The following is a 22,937-nucleotide window of genomic DNA, read 5'->3' as shown; positions in this document are numbered from 1 at the left end:
ATCTTAAATCCGCAATTTTTCCAAAATGTGAAATTTGTGCACGATTCTTCGTTTTAATAATCTTTTTATGCGAAACGTGAGAAAATATCTGTAAGCCTTTTCTTTGAGCTGCAGTGAAATGATGGATTTCATTTATGTGATATCCAATTTCCTTTCTATTATAGCGGAAATCAGATTCAAATTGAACAAAAAAAAGTTGGGTAAAAGTGATTAACTAAGGGAATTTAATGAAAAACCAGAGAATTCTTATCCCTGCATACTTTTTTAACAACTCGAAAAAGGTAAAAAAAAAATTATTTTGAAGAGTTTTGTTAATTTTGATTGTTAAAAAGTATCTGGAAAAGAGACCCTTTTGTTAAATGGATGTATAGATATGGGACTTTGCCTTGTGGCAGAATTTTTTTGGGCTTTCTGCAACAAACCTCTCTAATACTAATATCTTTCTGCAAGATACTTTTGAAAATAACAAATATACATGGCACTAATTTAAAGTAATAGAAGCAACAACTACAAAGAAAAAAAAACTTTTTTAATTGAATATGTAATATTTTTTTTATTCTAATATGTCAATATTCTACATTATGTAGGGGGAAAAGACACTAATTAGTTTTTTTTTTCGTCTTTTGTAAATCATCATAACATTAAAAAAAAATTATGAAATCTGTAACAGTAACTACCGAAAAAAAGAGCGACAGCAATTTCTCGAACTCTTCAAAAAGAGGTTACTAAATATGCGTGTTTTCATTTTGAGATACAGTTGTTGTAATAAATAATACAGTATTAAAAATATTTGATTTTAAAAGCTATGTGTAAATCAATAGTAATAATTGCATAAAAAAGAGAACTAAAATTTCTGCAGAAAAGAAAAACTTTTTACTTCATTACACTTTATTTTTTATTATTCCCAAATGAGAACCGAAAAATCACAATAATTTTTTGTCACTCCCATGAGCAAGAAAAGTATCTATGGAATATAATACTGAAGAAAAGAAAAAATCTTTTGAAAATTTCTGCAGAAAAGAAAAATTTTTTTACTTCCCAAAGGAAAAAACTTTTTGCAAGAACTCTTTAACTTTCTGCTACAATGTCGCCACGATTCCGCCACAGGGGGACTTTGTACTTGTAAATCATGTGTTAATGGGTGGATATCTCGCTTCGGATGCCCAATTACCATTACTATTGATCAAGTGCAAAATTTTGAATCCTAACTATTCTGAGAACTTACTTACTAGCATTCTTGGAACACATAAAATTCATAGTAATAATTACCATAATTCAATTTCAAATGGAATCATTAGTTATCTAATTTCAAATGGAATTATTAGTTATCATCCAATTTCAAATGGAATCATAGAAAGATTCCATTGTCATTTGAAAAGACATGGCACATAATACACCGAAATGCTCGGAAATTTTAGCCGTTGTGTTGCTTGGTATAAGTTTAGCCATTAAGTCTGATATCTATGCTTCTCCCTCTGAACTCTCGTACGGCAACACACTTAGACTGTCATCAGACATTTTGAACTGTGCTAACACTCTAACATCACCAACAGAAGATTATGTAGCACAACTCAAGCACAGAATGAATACTGTAAGTCCTGTTTCACCAATTCATCAAGGCAAACATCCTGTTTATGTACATAAATCTTTACAAACTTGTTCTTGTGTATTTTTACGAATTTATAGTGTAAAACCAGCTTCAAATCCTCCACATACAGGACCTCATTTGGTAATATAATGTTAAGATAAAACATATGTCTCATAGAACTTAATGGTAAATGTACTGCTGTCTCAATTGATAGAGTTAAACCTGCTTTTCAAATTTCAGACAGTATAAGATCATATCATTCACCTTCAGGATTTTAATTCATTACCACATGCAAATAAAAAATCTTGTTACTATCATCAGATCAGGCCAGTGTGTGCATTTTCCTAAAAGATTTGTAACAGAATATTTTATATAATTGTATATTGCATTTACATTGTCTGTAAGCAGTTCACCTAAAAAATTATAGGCACCTTATAATTTTGTATAAAACAGAGTCCTAAATTTAATGAAGAATATCCACAATAAAAATATTTGGGATCATTACAAGATACAAACCTTTGCCAGTTTCTGCCACTGTGGAGCTAGTTGTTGACAAGGTCCACACCACGGAGCATAGAAATCTATGACCCAGATTTCATTCATCCTCTTTGAACGCACTAGATCATTAAACAGTTGGGGAGAAAGAGACACAATGGATGGATGTAAGATATCCTATTTAATAAAAAGTTCGATGCAACATTTTCATAAAAATTTAAATATGAATCTTTACTATAAAATAACATAAGAAAATTGAGTAGATTATTTCATTAAATATTCAGGGATTTCATACCTTTTTTTATAGTAGCAAAGTCCTTTTTTCACTAATTCCTAATAAGTTATTAATGCTCATTACTGAGCTTATAAGTTTCAATCAGAAAGAGTGTCAAAGAATCTTTTTTATAAATAAACAAGAACTATCAAATCCGGGTGCTAGGTTGACCAGGTGGCTATTTTCCGTAATGTCGACTCCCAGGCACCTCCACTTGTCGCGGTTTTATTAGACAATTGTTTCATTGCCTTATCTAGTAACCCTCACTGACAGGCAATACAGCACTCGCAAAAATAGTAAACAAATCTTCGCGCTCATGGATATTTTTATAGCTTGCTTTATGAGTTAAGTGAAGATTTTATCCTCGTTTAAGACTAGAAAAATTCAAGTAACGAGAAAAAATACTTCGTCTTTCAATAAAGAAAGAGGAAGAAAAATTTGCCAAAATATCATATAATGACATTACATACACACAATTATTACAGTTAATTATACAATTATTTCGCTCTAAATAAGTTTTCAAATAGAAACTATTCCTGTAAATTAAATAAAAATGCGGAAAAATAAAATATTTATATCTTTAGAATAATCAATTTCTTTTGAACATCTTAATTAATAAACTAAGTTAAAACAATAATCTCCTATATAAATCATCACATTATGAAGTGTTCATGTTTTTAAAGAAAAAGTATCACAAATGTTTTTCAACGTAGTTTGAAAAACAATTCTTCTCATTTCCTTCACTTTTACCAGAAGTTTTTTATTTCCATTTTAGAAAAAATATGCACCTTTCTTCAAAATGCTCACAATATCTTGAAAAAAAATTACATATCTTTTATACTGAACAACTTTTGATTGAAAATATTTTCTTTATAAGAGAGTTCTTAAAAAATTAGAAAAAATTTTCCATTAAATTTGATTAAATATTTTACAGAAAATGTGTGCTATTACGAAAACAAGAGGAAAAAATAATTTTTCATAAAGCTATGACATAAAGAAACAAATGTATGACATATTCACTACCATTTTCGTATAGTTAATTAATTTTTTTATAACATCAAATCATAGTTTTTAAAACTTAAAATTGTGGCTGCTAAACTTTTTTTTTAATGTATCCTAAATTTGTCATGGAAAATTCCGCTTTTGAACCCTGTTATTTATGTATATCTGAAATTATTCACCTGCTTTTTATTTGTTTCCTAATTAAATTTATCATATATTTTGTTATATACTTATCCTTTCATGTTATGCTTCATTAATTTCATAACTTATCTATCTTGTAACTTTTTACTCATAATTTTATAACAACTTTAGCTTATTCGATTCTGTAACTCAACAATTGGTCTAATTATTTTAAATTTTATTAATTCAATTTATACGCTTCTAAATAAGATATGAAAAAAAAATACTATGAAAATTATTAAATTTATTGTCACTTTAAAATGAGGCCTTTTTTTCCCCCTCAGTACAAAAACACATTTACTAACTTAAGGTAACGTAATTTAACACAGTTCATCCATTTTAACAAGAACGATTCAGAGAAAAGCAGGATCAAAAAGAGTGAGATGTATGTTTTAATTTATATTCTGCTTCAAAATTGAGACATAGAAAACTTTTTTGTTATTATTTTTGAAGTATTTATTAGTTTTTAAAATTTCAAAAGAATTAAGTTGCTAGAATCATATAATAGTTTCATTTGTAACAACTTGTTTTTTGTTTTTTTGTTTACATAATAGCTTTTATTGTTTGTAATTCGCTTCAAAAGTTCAAACATTTATTATTAGATTGTTATGCATTCTATGCATATGAAAACTGTGACATATTTTATTTTATCTGTGCCTTGTAGAATGGTAATAATTGTTTCTTACTTGGTAATAAAAATCTTACTTTTGCTGTGATAACTGATCGTTAGAGTTTTGTTTTATTATCATAACATTGATTAATTGTTTTAGAGGACAGTAAGTTCTCAGCCTTTCAATTGCTTTAAAACTACTTTCTTTATTTAAAGTAAATTGTTAAATTTAAAAATTGTTAAGATTCTCTTATTTGACTCAATATCTTGTCATATATAAAGTCTTTACTGAATTAGGAATAAATAAACAGATGGTCATTATATTGTTATATAGTTGATATGAGAATGTCAAAGTTGATGCTTATTGTTTAAATTATACAAATGTTATATTTTTTATTTTACAAATCATAAAAAGTTTTCTTCAATCAAAATTGTGTTCACCTCATAAATATACTTTACAATTTTAATGTTTGGTGACCAAAGCTGTGAAATTGGCTAATACGCATAAAGGAATTTATCATTTGGGGCATAATATTTACAAAAAAGTGTCAAAACAAAGTACGATTGTTTGGATACAAATACTTTTGGCACAAAAACTGGGAATGGGAATCATTACATCAAATTTAATCATAGATATCAGTGTCAAAAAAGTAAAAAAGAATAAACAAATGAGAGAGTTGACAAATCGGAAACTCACGACCAGGTGACTATCTTTTCCAGTATATTATACTATTATTATTTGTTACAAGCAGGAGGATTTCTTATAATGTAAATAAAAAATTAAATATTTGACTACTTTACTGCATAAAGAGAATTACCAATATGACCCATATCACTAAAAAAATAGTCATGTATGCCTTTGATTAGCTAGTTTTTTATTTTGCAAAAAAATATCATAAAGTCACAATAATTTTACAACTTTTGTCAGTCCTTGTTAATAAATTGTTTAAAATTAAAAAAAAAATGCTTGTTTTTAGAAAATTTGTAATTTTTTTGGGATTTTTAAATTTTTTTTCAAATTATTAAGATCTGTTTAAGAAATAAATTAATTATAATGGTTAATTAAGTAAAATTAGAAAGCTTGTTAAAGAGAAACCTGACTATTTAAAAATAGATCAATCAGAATTTTCCAAAATTTTTTCTTTTTAAAGATTATTTTTTGTATTTATTTTGCAAATGACCAGTTGAAAGACTTGGAAAATCATTGCAAGCTACCGATGAACTGTCGAGAATTGTCCATTTTTTCTCTTTAATTTTACTCCAACATGAACTAGCATTCAGTTCAAAAAAGAATGTTATCCCTTTCTCAGCTGCACCTGTCCAAAGGCTCGAAATTTCGGAGCATTTTGGACAAATAGTTGCTCTGTAAATAACTAGAGTCAGATGGTAGCCCAACTAGCTTCTTATTTTCTCTTTATTTACTTACCTTTGCACAAAACTTTATAACCTAAAACTTTCTGCTTTGATTTTGTTGCTAGTCAATTGTGTCTGTTTCAGCTTTCACACTTGTAGAAGAAAACAAATTAACTTCAATAAAATAACTAATTTACTTCAATAAGATATGGGAAAAGGTTATTAAAGATGCATCAAAATTTTCAGTAAGATTATTCTTTTAATTTATTAAATATCAGTAATAGACCTTGAATTAATTACATAGTTTGTTTGCATGTATTTCTCATCAATTGATTTGGTAGGAAAGAGTGCAATAAAAGAAAGACGATCATGCTATTTTTAATGTTTTGATTATTTATTATTCAGGTAAATGTTATGTTTTTATTTTATTTTCTGCTCTTATTTAAAAATTACACATTTAACTATTAATTTTTTTTAATATAAAAAAGCAATGTATAAATTTTAGTTTCATGATATGATTCAATAACTAAAATCAAAGTGAAGCTTAATAAATATATTAAGCTTAATTTTAAAAATTAAGCTACGATGAATAATAATTTTAAAATAACATAAATCTGCTCTAAATTCCTCACCAAAAAAATATTTTTGACCAGTAAGATATATTAAGGAAAAAATTTTCTTGGAGTGTTATACAGAGATTTTGGAATAAAAATATTTCAAAAAAGATAAGAAATTCACTATGATGCACAGAATGAATAAATGAGTAAAAAACAATTTAACTTCAGGTTATATTATAACACCTTTTGTTAAAATTTTAATATTTTTTCACATTTTTTTTTATGTTAGAAATATATTTTAATAAAATTTTTTAATTCAAGGAACATTTTAAAGTCATTGAGTATCACCAACTTAAAAAATAAATAAATAAATGGCAGACAGTTTTTTTTATTCAGTTAGAGCTATATTAAGGCCTTATTTGAATAATGGAAGTAAACCAACTTTATTTTTGTTCATTTTGAATTACAAAGGCTTAAAGGTCTAATGAGCATATTGTTTTTCATTATAGTTGAACTTCTAGATTGTTTATTATAATTTTTAGCACTAAAAATAAACTACAGTTTTACTTTAAAAATATAACAAAAATGAATAATATTAGGGGTGCAAAACTTGCGCCCCACGACAGCATCTGAACATAATAAAAAAAACTATCAGAATTTTATTCCTTTATGAAAAGTAAAAAAAGATCAAAAATTTTGAATCGCCCATTAAAGTCACCACTTTTAAAAGCGCTCAAACTTCACAGATTTTATTGTAATTCTGTAGTTTTTTCGATATTGCAATATGTACTGACAGTGCTGTGGTCAAAATATACAATAAACCACAAAATATAAAATTTCATAATTTATACATTATATTGTATATTTCATTTCAATAAAAAAATGTAACACCTCAATACATTGAAAAATGGTTGTAAAGACAAAAGAAAGGTATCATATAACAGAGAAACAAAAATATTTGAGAAAATAATAAAATTTAGTCTCACTTAGTCAACACAAAAAATAATTTTTATTTGAATTCTGCAATTTGGAAGTCAATAGCAGGCACTTCTGATAAAAATCCCTGATTACATTTTGTTTAACTCTATATCCCTGTTTAATTTAATTTTATACTTCTTAAATCTATGATGCAAAAATAACAAGAAAGAAATTTTTAAAGAAAAAGGGATGTATCTCGAGTCAAGTAAATTAAAATAAAATGCTATTTTTCAGCATACATTTAAAAATACTGAAGAGATAAAATCATAATAAATACTCCCACTTCATTAATAAATCATAATTATTAAAGATTAACTTGCGACTAATAATAATATGCTAGGCAAATTAAATAAAGAGTTAACTTAATTTGTCTGAGATTCTTCCAGAATTGGTAATAAGAATAAATGCAAATAAGGATTAATAAATTCATTAGAATATCTGCAATTCAGAGATATTCTGCATCACAGATACTAATTCATAAAAAAAATCTTTTAAAAATAGTTAATCATCTCACAAAAGAAACTAATATTATGAATTCAAGAGTAATTAAAATCTTATTTTCTCAACTAAATAAAATTATATTTCTAAAAATAAAATATGCTAAGTATAACATCTGGATAAGATTGTTCTTTTAGTGATATTTTTTTCTAATTTCTTTTTTTTATATTGATTAAAATATAATAGAAATTTTGTTAAAAAGAAAGCAAATGAAAAAAGATCTGACCTGTAAGCACACAGAAAAAATCAAAACACAAATATTACAGAGATTAAAAGATTAAAAATTTATTAGAAATTCATGCCTTTACTAAATAAGAGAGCTTAGAGTAAAAGTGTTCATGAGAGTGAAAACAAGACAGCAAAAACATATAGGGAAAAAAAGGAAAGTGAATGTTATGTAGATATCTTCTATTATATTTAAATGTGAACATAAAGTAACTTGAGATAAAATTATAAGAATAAAAAAATGCAATATATCTGTCCATTTATTAAAAAAAATAAGTAAAATTTGGAATAGATATCAAGGGTCATAATAAAATAAAAATTTTATTTAAAGCTTTTTTCATAGAAAATTTGTGTTTTTAATATATAAATATATATTATATAAGTTATATGAGTGGTTACTAAATTTATTATGATAAACTATGCCAGCAGAGTAGTTAATTGATAAACAATTTTTAGCTGTCCTCTTAAACATGCTCCTAAAATTTTTATTCATATACTTTATTTATTGTATTAGTAAAAATAGCTAAAAAACAAAATCCAATTCAGATAACGAGTTCTTTATTCAAAATTAACAAATATGGATGGGTGGCCTAATGTAAACAATAACAAGCGTCCTTAAACCGGAAGAAATTTAGAAAATTTCCGGTGTATCCCTCCGCTTATGTTATGACTACGAGGCGATGTGTGAACAAGCCTAATATTCTATGCAGTTTTGTAATTGTAATTTGGGTTCAAATCTAAACATAATTGTACCATTCATAAGAGCTTTCAGAAATGTATTGATTCTCAGAGGTCGTAAGGCCAAAAAAATTTTTGGAAAGTTAATATCTCATTGTGAATAATTCTTAAGGTTTGCCATGTTTTGTATTTTATCCCTTATTTGGCTACATTTGAATAAAATGTCACCAAAAATATCTTTTTAAGTTAGCCAAATTAGAAAATATTCTAATGATTATAATATTAATATGATAATGCTGAAGTTTAAAGGCTGAAAGAAAGAACTCGGTACACGTGAAATACTGCAAAAGATATGATGCAATAATATGATGGCGCGTTTTTCAATCTGCGGCGTAAAAATATATCGGAAGCAGTAACCCGGAAGTCTTGCGAGAGCAATTTAACCACTAGCGCCACCACCCTTAGCTTTACACGATCACCCATCCATATACAAGTTTGTAAATTATTTAAAAGCAGGAAATATAAAAGAGCGACTTACTTCTATAAACTCTAGAATGTGACTATGAGAATGTAATCCACTGTATCCGTGAGGAATTGAATTATTGTAAAGAATCGTAGTTGGATATGAATTGATATTATACTAAAAGGAAAAGATAAATTAGTGAGCAACCAAATATACTTTTAAAACTTAATTCTTAATAAGATGAAAATTATTTTATTTCCAATTGAATGTTTTTTAGTCTTATAATAGAGATTAATACTTGCATTTAAGAATAAACTATTTGAAAGTGTGAAAGACAGGTGTAAAGATATTAAAAAACTACAGTAAAAAATCCATTTTTGAAATCATGTACAGTGCTTCTCATTTTCTTAATTCAGAGATAAAAGTAATCAGTTGCTTATTACCTTTAAAAAACAAAATCATTTGTATGTAATAACATAGAAATTTTTTGGTTATTAGACTCAAAAGACTACTTGATATTCAAGAAATAACAATGCAATCACTAACAAAAGTTTACTAAAAGTGGAATAGAGCCCTTGAAATAGATGATCAAAAGTACCAAACGATAATGTTTTGTACTTGTTTTCTAAGAAATCGTGGTCTTTGGTGCTATAAAACAACACCAGGTTCTAATTCCCATTCACTTAAAGGACTAATTATTTTTCATCGCACTAGGGCATAGATTTCTTCCATGAATGTCTTCCAGGGGAATATTGAGACTTTTTAGAAGATCAGTAATAATTTACAGAAGAAGTGTTTAATTAATATTAAGAACACTTGAAATTAATAATTATATTTTTTTTGTATCAAAATTAATTCACATAATTAATTCTGCATACAAGCAATTAATGCAGCAGCTATAAGATAAAAGATTAAAAATCTACCTTATAGTGAAAATATTTTACTTGCTAATCCACTAACAAAAATAATAAAAATAAGGCTAGGTTGTTTGTGGCAATTATTTTTTCTTTTCACTTTTAAAATTTAAACCACAGTAAACTCTCACAATTTGCAGTGACATTATGAATAAATATGTTTATAAAGATTAAATGTTAATATTTATACTGTTTTGGTATTTACTATAATTATACAAAGCAAAAGTTTTGCATACCCAAAGACAATTTATTTTCTTACAAAATAATCCTTAATACATGTTTATATTTGTTTTTGCTGATGTATTTCAAAAACAGTTTTTCCCAGTTCATATAAATGGGATAAGAGAGTTTCAGCAGCAGAATTAAATTGTAAATAGTCACGAATAGTGTCTAAAGCTTCTAATACTGCTGTGTGATTTGGAGGAACTTCATCATCCTCCACATTCTCATCGTCCATTTCATTAGTGATGTCATCAATGTCTTTTAATTCCGTTGTTAGTAGATTATCATCAAAGACAATAAATTCGCTAAAAGAAACAAGACCATTAGATACAACTTTCTATTTGCTACCACTAAGATCGATATCCCAATCTTCTTAAACTTCTTTAATTTAATCCAGAAATTCATTTTCCTCTGAAAATAGAAATCCAACTTTTTTGTAGCAATTCCTTATGCTGGATTGTCCACTGCTTCTCCATGCAGCACATACCATATTCATAGCATCAAGAATTTAAATTTTTACGTCGACTGCTGCTGATTTGCCTGTTTCCAGTTCTGCAAGATATCAACGAATCAATGTTTTTCTGTAATGCACTTTTAAGGAACAGATAATGTCTAAATCCAAAGGTTGTAACTTGCTCCTGCAGTATGCAGGAAAAAACACTACTTTGATATGTTCAAAAACTGCCAAGTCTCGTGAATGGGCTGGACATTGATCCATAAAAAGGAGGACTGTTATCTTTCTCCATTTTCTTCTCAAATGACTGAAGAAAGGTTAGAAAACATTTAAGTCATCCAGGCTGTTCTATTGCTTGCTACTCACAGGGAAGTCGCTTTATTTTTTTAAAACAGCAAGACTTTTTTGACTTGCCACTAATAAAAGGGGAGTGTTTTTTTATCCATCTGCATTACAACATAATAAAACCATTAATCTTTCTTTACTGTTTCCAAATTTATATTATTTTTCTAAATTATTACCAAACTTAACTAAATTTATTGGTTTTTCTGAAATTAACAGTATAACTGAATTATAGTAATATATGGTGCCATATTGGAATTTCCGAAAGAGATTTGAACTTCGGCAAATTCCGAAATACGGAATTTCGTTGGTTTCATGAGTGCCGGATTTGGGGTTTTATTACTTCCTTATCTGTTTGTTCCAATTACAATTGCCAAGGAGCAAAGTGGATTTCCAGCTTGCGATCTTTCTTTAAGTTGAGGGTGGATGTAAGATGCATACGTTTTAAATTGGTCTCCTTATGCGATGTTTTGTTAATTATTATTTTGTTTATTTTCTTGCAGGGTGCTGCAGAAAGTTTGCTGAGAGTTGGTGATTGTTCTGTAGCAGATCGCGGTTGAGGCACATATTTTGTAGACTTTATTATAAATTTTTTTGCTACTAAAATTTTTTATCGTCGGGAGTGCCAATTGAAGGAAAAAAAGACTTTTTTTCAATAGAGCTGCATGCTTTCGGAAAAAAAACATGGTATATATATATAACCAAATATTTAAGCCTTGCAAATAAATTTCATTTTTTAAAAAATTTTATTCTTAATTAAACTAGATACAGGGCACCTGCTACAGTTTAGATTTATAATTCCAAGAATTTTTTCATGACTTAAAGAAGTTACAAATTTCTCCAACAAAAAAACAACAATAAATTTAAAAAAGTATAATAATAACATAATTGAAATGATAGGTATTAATAGGTAATACTGTTATACTCTGCATCTTCATACTTAAAAATGTTAAATTTAAAAAACAGAGTAAAGAAAGAGTTCAAGCAATAAAATAGCTGAAAAAAATACAAAAGCAAATAAATTTTTTTAATTTTTTTTAGCAGTATTATAATCTATAGATACTTTTCTTTTTCATTGGAAAGGAAAGAAATAATCTGATTTTTCTGTTCTCATTTTGGAATTAAAAAAATTCGCCTATGACTGGCTTGCTTCAGCTAGAATTTTTAATTGATAGTATAAAAAAATTAAATAGCAAAAATTCTGAAATCACAGAAGTTTAAAAGATAATTTGCTCTAGAAATGATGACTTTTCTTTCATTTTATGAAAGAACACCATAATTTTTGAAGAACATGATAAAAACATTTTATATTTTAATAAAATATGAATGTGAGTGGGGATTTTGTTTCTAATTCAGATATACGAAACAAAATGAAATTGGGGGAAATGAATTGGGGGATTCAGATAAAAAAATGAACAATATTTTTCTCTATTTTATGAATGTTTTTTTACAGCAAACAAGACAAAAATAAATTGCAGCTAACCTTGTATATCTTTTTTTCACACACCGGCCAGGTGGCCGAGTGGTTAACATGTCTGACTGCGAAGTCAATAGCTGCGGGTTCAAATCCCGCTCTGGGCATGGATGTTTCTCTCTCTCTGTAATCTTTAGATGTGTGAATGTGGCCCACCCTATGAACAGGTATTTGTGGCAGTGTGGCGTGGGTAATGTTGCTCGCCTTCGTGACTATGGTTCACAGGAGCCAACTGGGTAACAATTAATGAGCAACACTTCCGTCATCCTCTAAGGCGAATTCAGTGCCTGCTGTTATTGAAAAAAAATAATCTTTTTCCACACTAATCACCAAGTTAAATCACTGATATAAACCACTTTATTTTTCTGAAAGCCACTCATTTCTGTTGTTTTTCCTTTCACCATTATATTTTCTCAATAAATTTATTTTCTTTGAAAAAAAAAAGTTATTGTAAATTAACTGTGGCTAGCATTTCAAAACGATGGGGGAAAGTGTAAATTAAATCAGATTTATATTCAATAATAGTACAAGTTTTGTTTACACCAGCAAATGTTAAAGTTCAATCAATCCTATTCCTTCATTGGGGTGAGACATTTGATAATTTACAATAAATGTAAAATAACGCTTTCATTAAAATTTATTTTAGTTTTTTACTTTTAACAGAAAATATCTTTCATATTTTTAAGAAGATAAAAGAAAATTTAATTTAAAAAACAATTGGGAAAGAAATAATTGATGGAATTTAGACCACTGATTTTTTCTCAAGACTGTTTTCAGTCCCCAGGACTAAAGAGTGGCACCCATACCTCAGTGAAATGAAGAATGGAAGTGTTTTGATATCAAGCGACTCCATTTTTCTTATTTAGAGTAAGAAATGATGAGTCATCTACATTTCACATATGAAATCATTGCGGTTAGAAACATTGAAATGTAGAAATCTTAAGATAACCTTATTTTGATTTAATACAATTGTTATTGCAATAAATATGTTTCAATTTTTAAGTTTTAAAATCTTTTATGCTTTCAGTCACCATAAAGTTCTTTGTACTACTTATGTTAACATTTCGAAAATTGTTAAAATTTTTCATGAATGCAAAATAGTAGCAAGCAAAACTTTTTGCCTGGCTCGCATCTTTAGAACTAAAATTTCATACCCTGATACATAAATGTAGCAGATAGATGATAAAAACAGAGATTTGATTAAATCCTTCAGATAGATTATCACTTCAAGGAAGATGTTAAAATACATACAATTAAAGTCAATTGATGAAGCTTACCATGCGGCAAAGATTAACGTGAGTTGAACAGTCTACAGTTCCAAACTTTACACTGTGATGAATGGATTGTGAAGCTTTTCTCCAATGTGGCAATAATTCCATGCAAGGAGGACACCACTATAATAATATTTAAACTATTAAGACAAGTATGCATAAATATCAGTGACCGCAAAAGTATCTCAAGCGAAAGAGGGTTCCCCTCCTTTGTATGTATATCTATAATATGCCTTTAAAAAGACTAGAGTTCCAAGAAATTGGCTAAATCAAATAAATATGCATTTTATTAATTTAGATAACAGTTTAAATTGAATATTTCCATACATTAGAATGATGGTTTCCCATAGTTGGACTGTTGGGATTTAGCTTCGATTTATCTAGCCATGAAAATATGAAAAAGCCACGTATTTTTGACAGCTCCAGCTATTTAACCACGGATTCTGAAAAGTAATTGGTTGAAAGAATGTCCTTAACTTAATCAAACTTCATTCAAATGGAAAAATTTACAGATTTTGATTTGTTCAATAACATGAAGCGTTCAGATATGAAAGGGAGTTTGGGGTATTTTCTTAATAAGTATATTACTAAGAGTTATTACCCATGAACTTCAGAAAATAATCTTTAGTTGGCATCTTGACTTTTTATGGTTCTTAGTAAAAGAATGATATTTAAGTCTTAAAATTAATAAGAGAATCTACTTTCATCCATGAATTCATATAGAAAGACTCGTATGAGACATTCACTTATATATATATATATATACTGTGCCGTAACTTCACTCCTTGGGGCCCTGGGGCAAAAGTGTTTGGACGGGGCCCTTTCAAAAACTGTCTGTACTCCATCTCTAACTGTCATTTTGGATATTTATGTATCATGCTAGAGAATGTATTTATGAAAACAAGCTACTTGTTCACATATAAATTGGATTACAAAATATTGTAAGCTTTAAACACGGCAAAATACAACATTTGAGCGAAATCAGTTAATCCTGAGAAATTAAATTTTAAAAAACTTGTACATATAAAACTTGATTTCTCAGCAACTATTTAAGCCAATTTCTCTCAAATTTTGTATTTTTCCATGTGGAATTAGATACTTTAAAAATGATACAAAAAACTTTATACTTTACAATTTAAAATTTTTCAGACTATTGAAATGAAAAATGATAAGTGTTAACTAAAAGTTATTTTTTGCATGGATTACAGAGTAACGTCCCATATCCGGACGTCCCTTCTCCGGAAGAGTCTATTTCCAGGACACCTTTTAACAATCAAAATAAACAAACATCTCTTCATCTTCCCCTCTCTTAAAAAAAAAAATCTTTTGACACGTTTTTTCTGTTTCTAGCTTCTAATGATTTATGCATTGAACCTATAAATGAACAGAAAGGGGAAGAAAAGATCTACCAAGACCGTATAGTGACGCTCCTCCTCTTGAATGCAGGAAAGGGGAGAGATTTGTTTTCAAAAGAGCAAAACTGAGTCCCCTCCCTCCTTCTTTCCTATGCAGCTGGCTATTAAAAGAGGCATTACCTGGAACCTTTTTATTAGAGTGTTAGGAAAGAAATACTGTGAAAAGGGGTAAACGCAGCAAACGTAAACGTGGAGGGGGAGTCACTCTCAGTCACACAAGAAAAAATTAAGAGAACCCAATCAGCATGCTGCGCCTTTATGCTTGATTGATAGCCAATGATGGGAGAGAAAATAAGAATTTTTCACTTCCCCGCCCTCAACTTAAATGACAAATAAGGAGGAAATGAATTTTTCTCCTCCACCTACCCACCTTAATGAATGACGGGAATTTCCCCTTTTTGCTTGAATCGTTCTAGTTCAAATGGCGGAGAGAGCAATTAATATTTTCATAACTGCCAAATTTTTTTCTATATTTTAAGCAATAATATTATTTTTACTAATATTTTATTTCCGATTGATTAGATATCATTTTAATATTAAAAGATTATTGCCCAAAAAAATGTTTATTTAATTTTTGCTTCTTAGATTTAGATCGTTTTAAGCTTTGTTTACCTTGGGGTCTATTATACGGAAAAATCTAATATCCGGACTTCCGGAAGTCCCACCGATTCCAGATACATGACTTTCCACTGTAATTGCTACGGATTTCTAAGCTGAAAAATGCAATAACTTTGAACAAAATACTTCAATGAATATCTTTAGCATTGGTTACAGAAATTTCATCTTCACGATTAGATTCATTTTTGAATGAAAACAAAGTTGTTACAAAGCATAAAAAAATTTGCAGTTCCAATTTTAAAAATTTTAAAGTAACAAAATTCCTTAACTTATCCACAAGTTTGGAAAAATATCTTTCAAGTTGCTCTTAGGAATGAACAATAAGAAATCAATTGGAGATATGGTGCATGTTTAATATATATAATTGCCGATTAAATTCTATATTGCATATAATTGTGCATGTTTGAATTATTTTGTACTTAAGCAATATTTTAGTTTATTTTTATTGTTACTAGCTGAATACTCTTTTTTCTTGCTGGTAGAAATAAAATTAAATAATCAATAAATCGGTAATATGAATTCATTCACAAAATTGAGAGATATATGCGGATATTATTAACTTTAAAAAATACCAGGTTTTTTATTTATTTATTATTTGTTTCTCTTCCTAACAGCCTTACGTTATTAGAATAAGCAAAACATGTTTTTAGAAATTCGTACTATCAGAATGAAGATTAACAATGGTCAGTATCGTTTGGCATAATTCTATTGCACGAGATCAACAATTGATAGTCAAAAATTACAGTAATCAAACAAAAACACACCTGGAAAAAACATGTTAATAACAAAATTAATCAATAAAAAAAAAAATCATGATGTGCAGACGTATGCTTGGTTTCCAACGAAAAATGATGTTTTGGATGTACATGGCAATTTTATATCCCTCGTTGAACAGCCGACCCAATTTTTGGTTTATGACTTACTAATGTTCAACTCCGTAGCTTTGTAATTTTGAGCCAATCCAGATGACAAGGAAACTCCTGGATTAGTACACCCAGAGGTATGATTTGTTATGAGAACATGGAGGACTTTGTGACTCGACAGATTTTACATGCATCAGTCACCATTTACTACATGGGGAGTCTGGCCAAAGGAGAACAGGGACATGGGCCCAGTGCCCCACCAACCAGGCTATTCCGGACACAGCAATTGTCAAGTGTATTTGCTGTACTTAAATGCTTAAGCAGAATCAATGGACAAATGATTTTTGTTATTTTAGTAATAACTTCTTGCCATGCTCTATCCAATGAAGAAAAATATACATCTAACTAATCATGTTAATAGGCATTTAGGTGAAAAATGAAATTTTTTTGCTGCTTTGGAGCAACGAAACTTATTTCTGCGCACAATTTTTAGGGAGTGAGTTATTCGAAATGAATATTATTAGAGGTTTTGAACAGCTTGGAGCAATTTTGGGGAAAAAAGACATTTTTAAGCCAGCTGGAACACAAATTTCATTTTGGAGCAGCTGTTCCAAATCTTAGGGTTAGTACCAATTGTTGGATGTCTTAGGATGGGCGAGTGTTGTTTGTGACTTTACTTTCTCCGGCCACGACTATTTTTATTATTGTCTTATGTTGGTTATAGATGCGGGGTCATGCACTGGTGTTGTAGTTAAGCTATTTAAAATATACTATTATTTACATGAATACATAAAAATAGTTTTATCCATTATCACCTTTAAAAACTGAGATGTATCAAAAGCTTGCCAACCCAGGCTATTTACTAACAGCACTATATAATGATATTTAAAGTATAAATATTTTAAATAAATTGATTTAAAATATAAACAAATTTTTAAATTTAATGTTAAATGATTTTTTTAGTTCTCAATAAAAATAAATTTATTACTAAAAGTAGGGGTGTACAACCTTTTTGAGTGAAGGGCCACATGCACAGCAGATTGACCAATGGATGGCCGCATGCCAAAATTTTGGAATTATTTTGCTTACTAATTAAAAAAACTATTAAGATACTTGTTCACAACTTTTTGCAACCAACACTTTTTTAAAATTTGCATTACTTTATGAAACTTAATTTGATTAACTTTTTTAAAATTTATTGATATACAAATCATTTCCCAGGATATGATCATAAATTATATGAAATGGTCTAAGTAGGAGGAAAATGGTTTAAAAAATTTGTTAATGGTTATCCTGTAATTTGCAACATTTTTAATTATTGTGATTATTTTATCTACTTGATCATGTGATAGCTTTTTCAAGTTATTAAATAAAAATTGTAACGATTTTGTTAAAAGACTGCTCTATAATTTTGAACATTTCAAATTCATTCCGGAAAACTGTCTTTTGACAGAAGCTGTTGTTGTGGGCAGTATTAAACTTATGGCAAATAACTTCATCAGTTTCGAAATCTGTCCCAAATGTTTTTCCTTTCCTGATTTTTAAATTGAAGTGAATACAAATAGCGATGTGATATTTTTCAATTGTTTTAATACAAATCTTTATGTGTGATTTTTAAATTTCGCAAATAAAAAACATGATGCAAGGTTTTCAAATAGCGTGACTACAAATAGAGATATTTGGCTTTTAAATTGCGAGAAGACTCACAACGTATGATTTTTAAAACACGTGAATATTAGTTGCGGTATGTGGTTTTTAAATAGCCTGAATATGCATCGCTGTGTATGATTTTTGAATAGCGAGAAGAACAACGTATGATTTTTAAACACCAGAGCATAAATTGCGATGAATGATTTTTAAATCTCGTTAATGTTAATACGAAATGCGATGTGCAATTTTAATATCACGCAAATACAAATTACGGTGCGACTTTTAAATTGCAAGAAGAATCAAAACTTATGATTTTTAAAACGCGTAAATTTGAATCGGGTTATATGATTTTGTAATCATATGACAATAAAAATAATAGTTTGAGTGTGTGTTATTAAACTTCTACATGTTCATGGGACTAAAAAAGAATTACACGTGTTTTGAGTTATTTCTTTTGCAAAAGGGTCAATTGTATAAATTTTAGGTATTTTATATAAATTAAACATCTTGTTTTTCTTTTTTAAATTCTCTTCAGGAAGTTGTCGATTTTGCTAAGATATGTAATTACCTTTTAAGTTACAAAAAAAAATTAAAACTGAATCGAGTTTCACATGTTGTAATATTGTGTTAAAATATCAGGATATTCTAAATCACAATAATGGGAGAGAAAAAAACACTTTCGAAAAATCTCTTGTATTTCTGTAAAAATCGACACAAATAGAGCGCGTAAAAAGTAATTATTTTAATACACGATTCAAAACTCGCGTGCTGTCTGACTAGTATTAAAAATATCAGAATTTTTTTTAAATCAGAGAAAAATGTAGTAATAACCACAAAAAAAACTATCAAAATCCTTTTATATTTGCAATGAAATTGAAGTAAATATAGCGCGTAAAAAAGTGATTATTAAAATGCGGGTTTCAAAATTAAAATGTCGCAATAAGGCATAAAAAAATATCGAGACTTCAAAAATCTTGTAGAAATGTGTAGCAATAATTGCCAAAACAACAATTGAAAAATAATTTGATTTGCGATAAAATCGGCACAAATAAACCACGTCAAAAAATGGCTATCTAAATTAGCGAGTCCTTACTCGAGCATCGTACTAATATAGTGTTAAAATATCGAACGATTAAAAACCATGCGGAAATGCTTAGCAGTAACTGACGGAAAGAGGATCAAATGTCATATAGATTTGCTATGAAGTTTGCGCAAATAAAGCGTTTGCAACTTTCAAAAATCGCGATTTCAGAAACTTCGTAAAAATGGGTAGCAGTAACTACTTAAAATTCATTGGATTATCGATGAAATCGGTATACTTGAAGAACGTCAAAAGTGATAATTAAAATTAGTGTATTGTAATAATGATGTATTTAAAATGTTACGATTTACAAAACTATGCTTAAATCTGTAGCGTTAGCTATAAAAATAAAAAGGTGATCGAAAGGCGATTTCAGAAACTTTGTAAAAATAGGTAGCAATAACTACTTAAGATTCATTGGATTAACGATGAAATCGGTATACTTGAAGAACGTCAAAAGTGATAATTAAAATTAGTGTATTGTAATAATGATGTATTTAAAATGTTAGGATTTACAAAACTATGCTTAAATCTGTAGCGTTAGCCATAAAAATAAAAAGGTGATCGAAAACTAAATTGATTGAGATTGGGTGCATCAAAAACTTAAATGCGTACATTTCAAATTTACGAGTTTTTTTTTTCAAAAAAAAAAAAAAATTTTAAATTTTGTTTACATTGCTGGCGCGGGCTGTACTTTAAGGGTTGGTGGGCCGCAGGTTATGCACCTCTAACTAAAAGTAATACAATGAATTATTATTGGAAATAAACAAGCATAAACTTAAAAATATTGGCTATGATTCGTACAGGAGCAAAAAAATCAATGAACCAAATGTCCTGAGATTGGGTAACACCAGGAAAGTTAGCAGGTGTGAGAGTATGCACTTGACTTAATAATACTGCTTTAGTAAACTGAACAACATCATGAACAGATATTCTTCCTGTAAAATAAATAAAGAAGGAAATTAGGTTACTAAAAAAAATCTTTATAAGTCTAGTTTTGAATTGTGTAAAAATTATGTCTGCACATATTAAGTTAGCTTTACAAGGAGATGAGTTAATAATTTAAATCAGTTCAAAATTCTAATTATGCAACATTTAAAGACTGAAGAACTAAATAAACATTTTACTTTATGTACATCTTAAAATAGCTATCACTTGAAATGCAAAAACAATTTATTTGCCAATTCAAAACTGATACTAAATACAAAGGTCAATGAAAAAAGAGATTTGCTATATTAATTAAGGAACAAATCAATAATAAAACTAGATGGAGAATAAAAGTTAAAATCCTGAAGTTAAATTTTGTATTAAAATTATGCCTTAAAAATGAAGCCAAAATTGAAGAGGATTCTTTTTAAATTGGCAATAAAATTATGAAATTTCCATGGTTAAACTGATTTAATAGTATTCAAAAATAAAATCATAAAAAATGCCCAAAATTTTCTAGTATGCAAGGAAACACATTTCATCGATAAATGTATGATCAGAATATATTATAACACACCTTAAAATTAGGTTAATTTTCATATTAAACTTCAACTAGAACATCCTATCTAAGATGTATCTCCTCAGATAAAATTCAAAATTCATTGGTAATCTGATAATGTTTTAATGTTTCTTCAGCTAGATAAATAAGACAAAAAAATATAGACCATTTGTATTAATTTCAAATTAAGATTATTAAAGCATTTTTATAATGCAATTCCAGATTATAAAAGAAAAAGTACAAAAAAGTCGAGAAAAAAACTAAAGTTATCCAATGATAAATCTTTTGCAGAAAATTCAATTGAAATAACGCATTAAAAAATTATGGAATATCTTTGAAGTGAAATTTACTTGAAAGTAGGAGTGATAGTAGACTCAAATAAAAGTTTTGAAGAACTTGTGAAATTTTCTAAAACTGTGGAAACTTAATCTATACTCCTGAAAAAACTGTAGCAATAGTCTTTTATTCAACATGCGTACAAAATAATTAAATTAAATAGTTTAAGTATTTTTAATTAAATATTCTGGCATATAATCGAACGAAAAAGTTTTACAAAAATTTATCAAAGTTATTAGAAATCCAACATTTCATTTCTACATAATAAGTATTGTTTTGTTAATAACAAAGCCAGACAAAAGCTTCTGAAACATCAACATAAGATATAAAACTTCAAAGAAAAATTAATAGTTTTTTAAATTTTAGAAAATATAAAAGTCATCTAATTCAGTAAAAAATATTAAAAGCAACAATTATTAAAAAAGTATGTTAACTTCATTTGCTTTTTGCAAAAAGACTGAAATTTTAATATTGTTTTCAGCACTACTTCCTTTTTTCAGAGTTGTCTGCAGTAGAAAATAAACAGTGATAAGCATTACAAAACTGTCACCACATAGGTAGATGATCCTAACTACTCCAGACTTGCCAACCATATCAAAATAAAAAGAAGGACTTTTTTTTGGAACTATGATATAGCATAATAGAAGAAAATTTTAAATTTATATACATGTTAAGAATATTTAATAACTTATAGGTGCCAATTAAAATTAGTTTAAAATAATAAATATATATTTAAAATATATATATTCAAATTATTTTTTAATGCTTATTACGTTAAATCCGTAACATTAAAATATATAATTTTAATTAATATAAATAAAAACACATAACTTTATTTATAAAACTAAATTTAGAATCATCATTTTCAAGAACTCTTTATTGTTTGAAAAACTTTTCTTGCGCAAACTTTTTCTTTTTTCAAAAATATATCACTAAATTTTTACTCAAAACAAGAAACTCTCTTTCCTAATTTTACAGTCAATAAGTTTTCTGAATGTTCACTTGATAACTGAGAGTGAAACAGTTTTTGTGAAAAATCAGTTCGCAGCTTGCATTGCTAATGTATGTAAGGTGAAAAGAGCATCTAACAGCTTATATTTTTTATTTAAGCAATGCCCACTTTATATCCATTCTACTTTAAAATCTTTATTCAATTTAAATTTCTTTGAACTAGACTCACAATTAACAGATGTTTTTTTTTAAAACCAGTAGATAGTAAAATTTTAGAACAACCTGCTTTAGAATAGTACTTCTGCAGAATTTTATAATCTTTCAATGCACTATTTGTGCCAGGCCTAATTTTCACTTCTTCTAGATATAGACCCCATTGCTCTAGGGATCTACTTAAAAACTGACCTAGTGAGTGCCACCTAGTTAAAGCATGTTTAAATAACTTCCTAATTTCCATTTCATGGAAGCTTTAAAATTGTTTCAGCTCTTCCTTTCTTTTAGAGTTTTTGACTGAAAAAAAAATCAATTAGGTATTCCTCTATGCATACAGCGAGCACAGCTACTCCTTTCTCTGCAGCATATGACAAAGGCAGACAATAACTTTTTTGAGAATTCGCTAGCAACCGCTATTTTTTCCCCAATCATCACAGAGGCATTGTCAGTCCCTAGAGCTTAGTAATTATCAACGTCCATATTATTTTCACTTAGAGCAGTCAATAATAAATTCGCAATATTTAATCCAGCACCTTCAGATGCTAAAACTGGTGAACACAAGAACGTTTCTACTTGTAGTAATTCATCATTATGGTAAGTCACTCAAACTGGTTATAATTTGTAGTCAGTTTTGCACTACCATTGGTAACCATCTCAACCAACAATACTTTCCCTTTCCAATTTTGCCATGTCTTTCCCTATTGCAAAAGTTTTAGTTCATGCATATCCATATTTTTGAGTAATTT

The 22,937-nt window shown here is 28.2% G+C and overlaps 1 protein-coding gene across 3 annotated transcripts in view; it reads right to left on the bottom strand.

Annotated features, from left to right (window-relative positions):
• LOC107455199 (endoplasmic reticulum disulfide reductase DNAJC10) overlaps positions 1 to 22,937 on the bottom strand; it is an 89,303-nt gene that overhangs the window by 20,258 nt on the left and 46,108 nt on the right. For all 3 annotated transcript variants that reach the window (XM_071187559.2, XM_071187560.2, XM_087154837.1), the window contains exons 10-13: positions 20,010 to 20,143; positions 13,585 to 13,701; positions 8,977 to 9,078; positions 2,105 to 2,260 (exon numbers count right to left, since the gene is read on the bottom strand). In XM_071187559.2, the coding sequence (XP_071043660.1) occupies positions 2,105 to 2,260; positions 8,977 to 9,078; positions 13,585 to 13,701; positions 20,010 to 20,143 (509 nt within the window). The remainder of the gene's footprint in view (positions 1 to 2,104; positions 2,261 to 8,976; positions 9,079 to 13,584; positions 13,702 to 20,009; positions 20,144 to 22,937) is intronic.

Source organism: Parasteatoda tepidariorum, chromosome 11 (genome assembly GCF_982258835.1).
Source record: "Parasteatoda tepidariorum strain Cologne lab strain chromosome 11, Ptep-v5.0, whole genome shotgun sequence".
NCBI classification, from domain to species: Eukaryota; Metazoa; Arthropoda; class Arachnida; order Araneae; family Theridiidae; genus Parasteatoda; species Parasteatoda tepidariorum.
The sequence above is the reverse complement of the archived record's forward strand: the minus strand, read 5'-3'. Positions and strand labels throughout refer to the sequence as shown.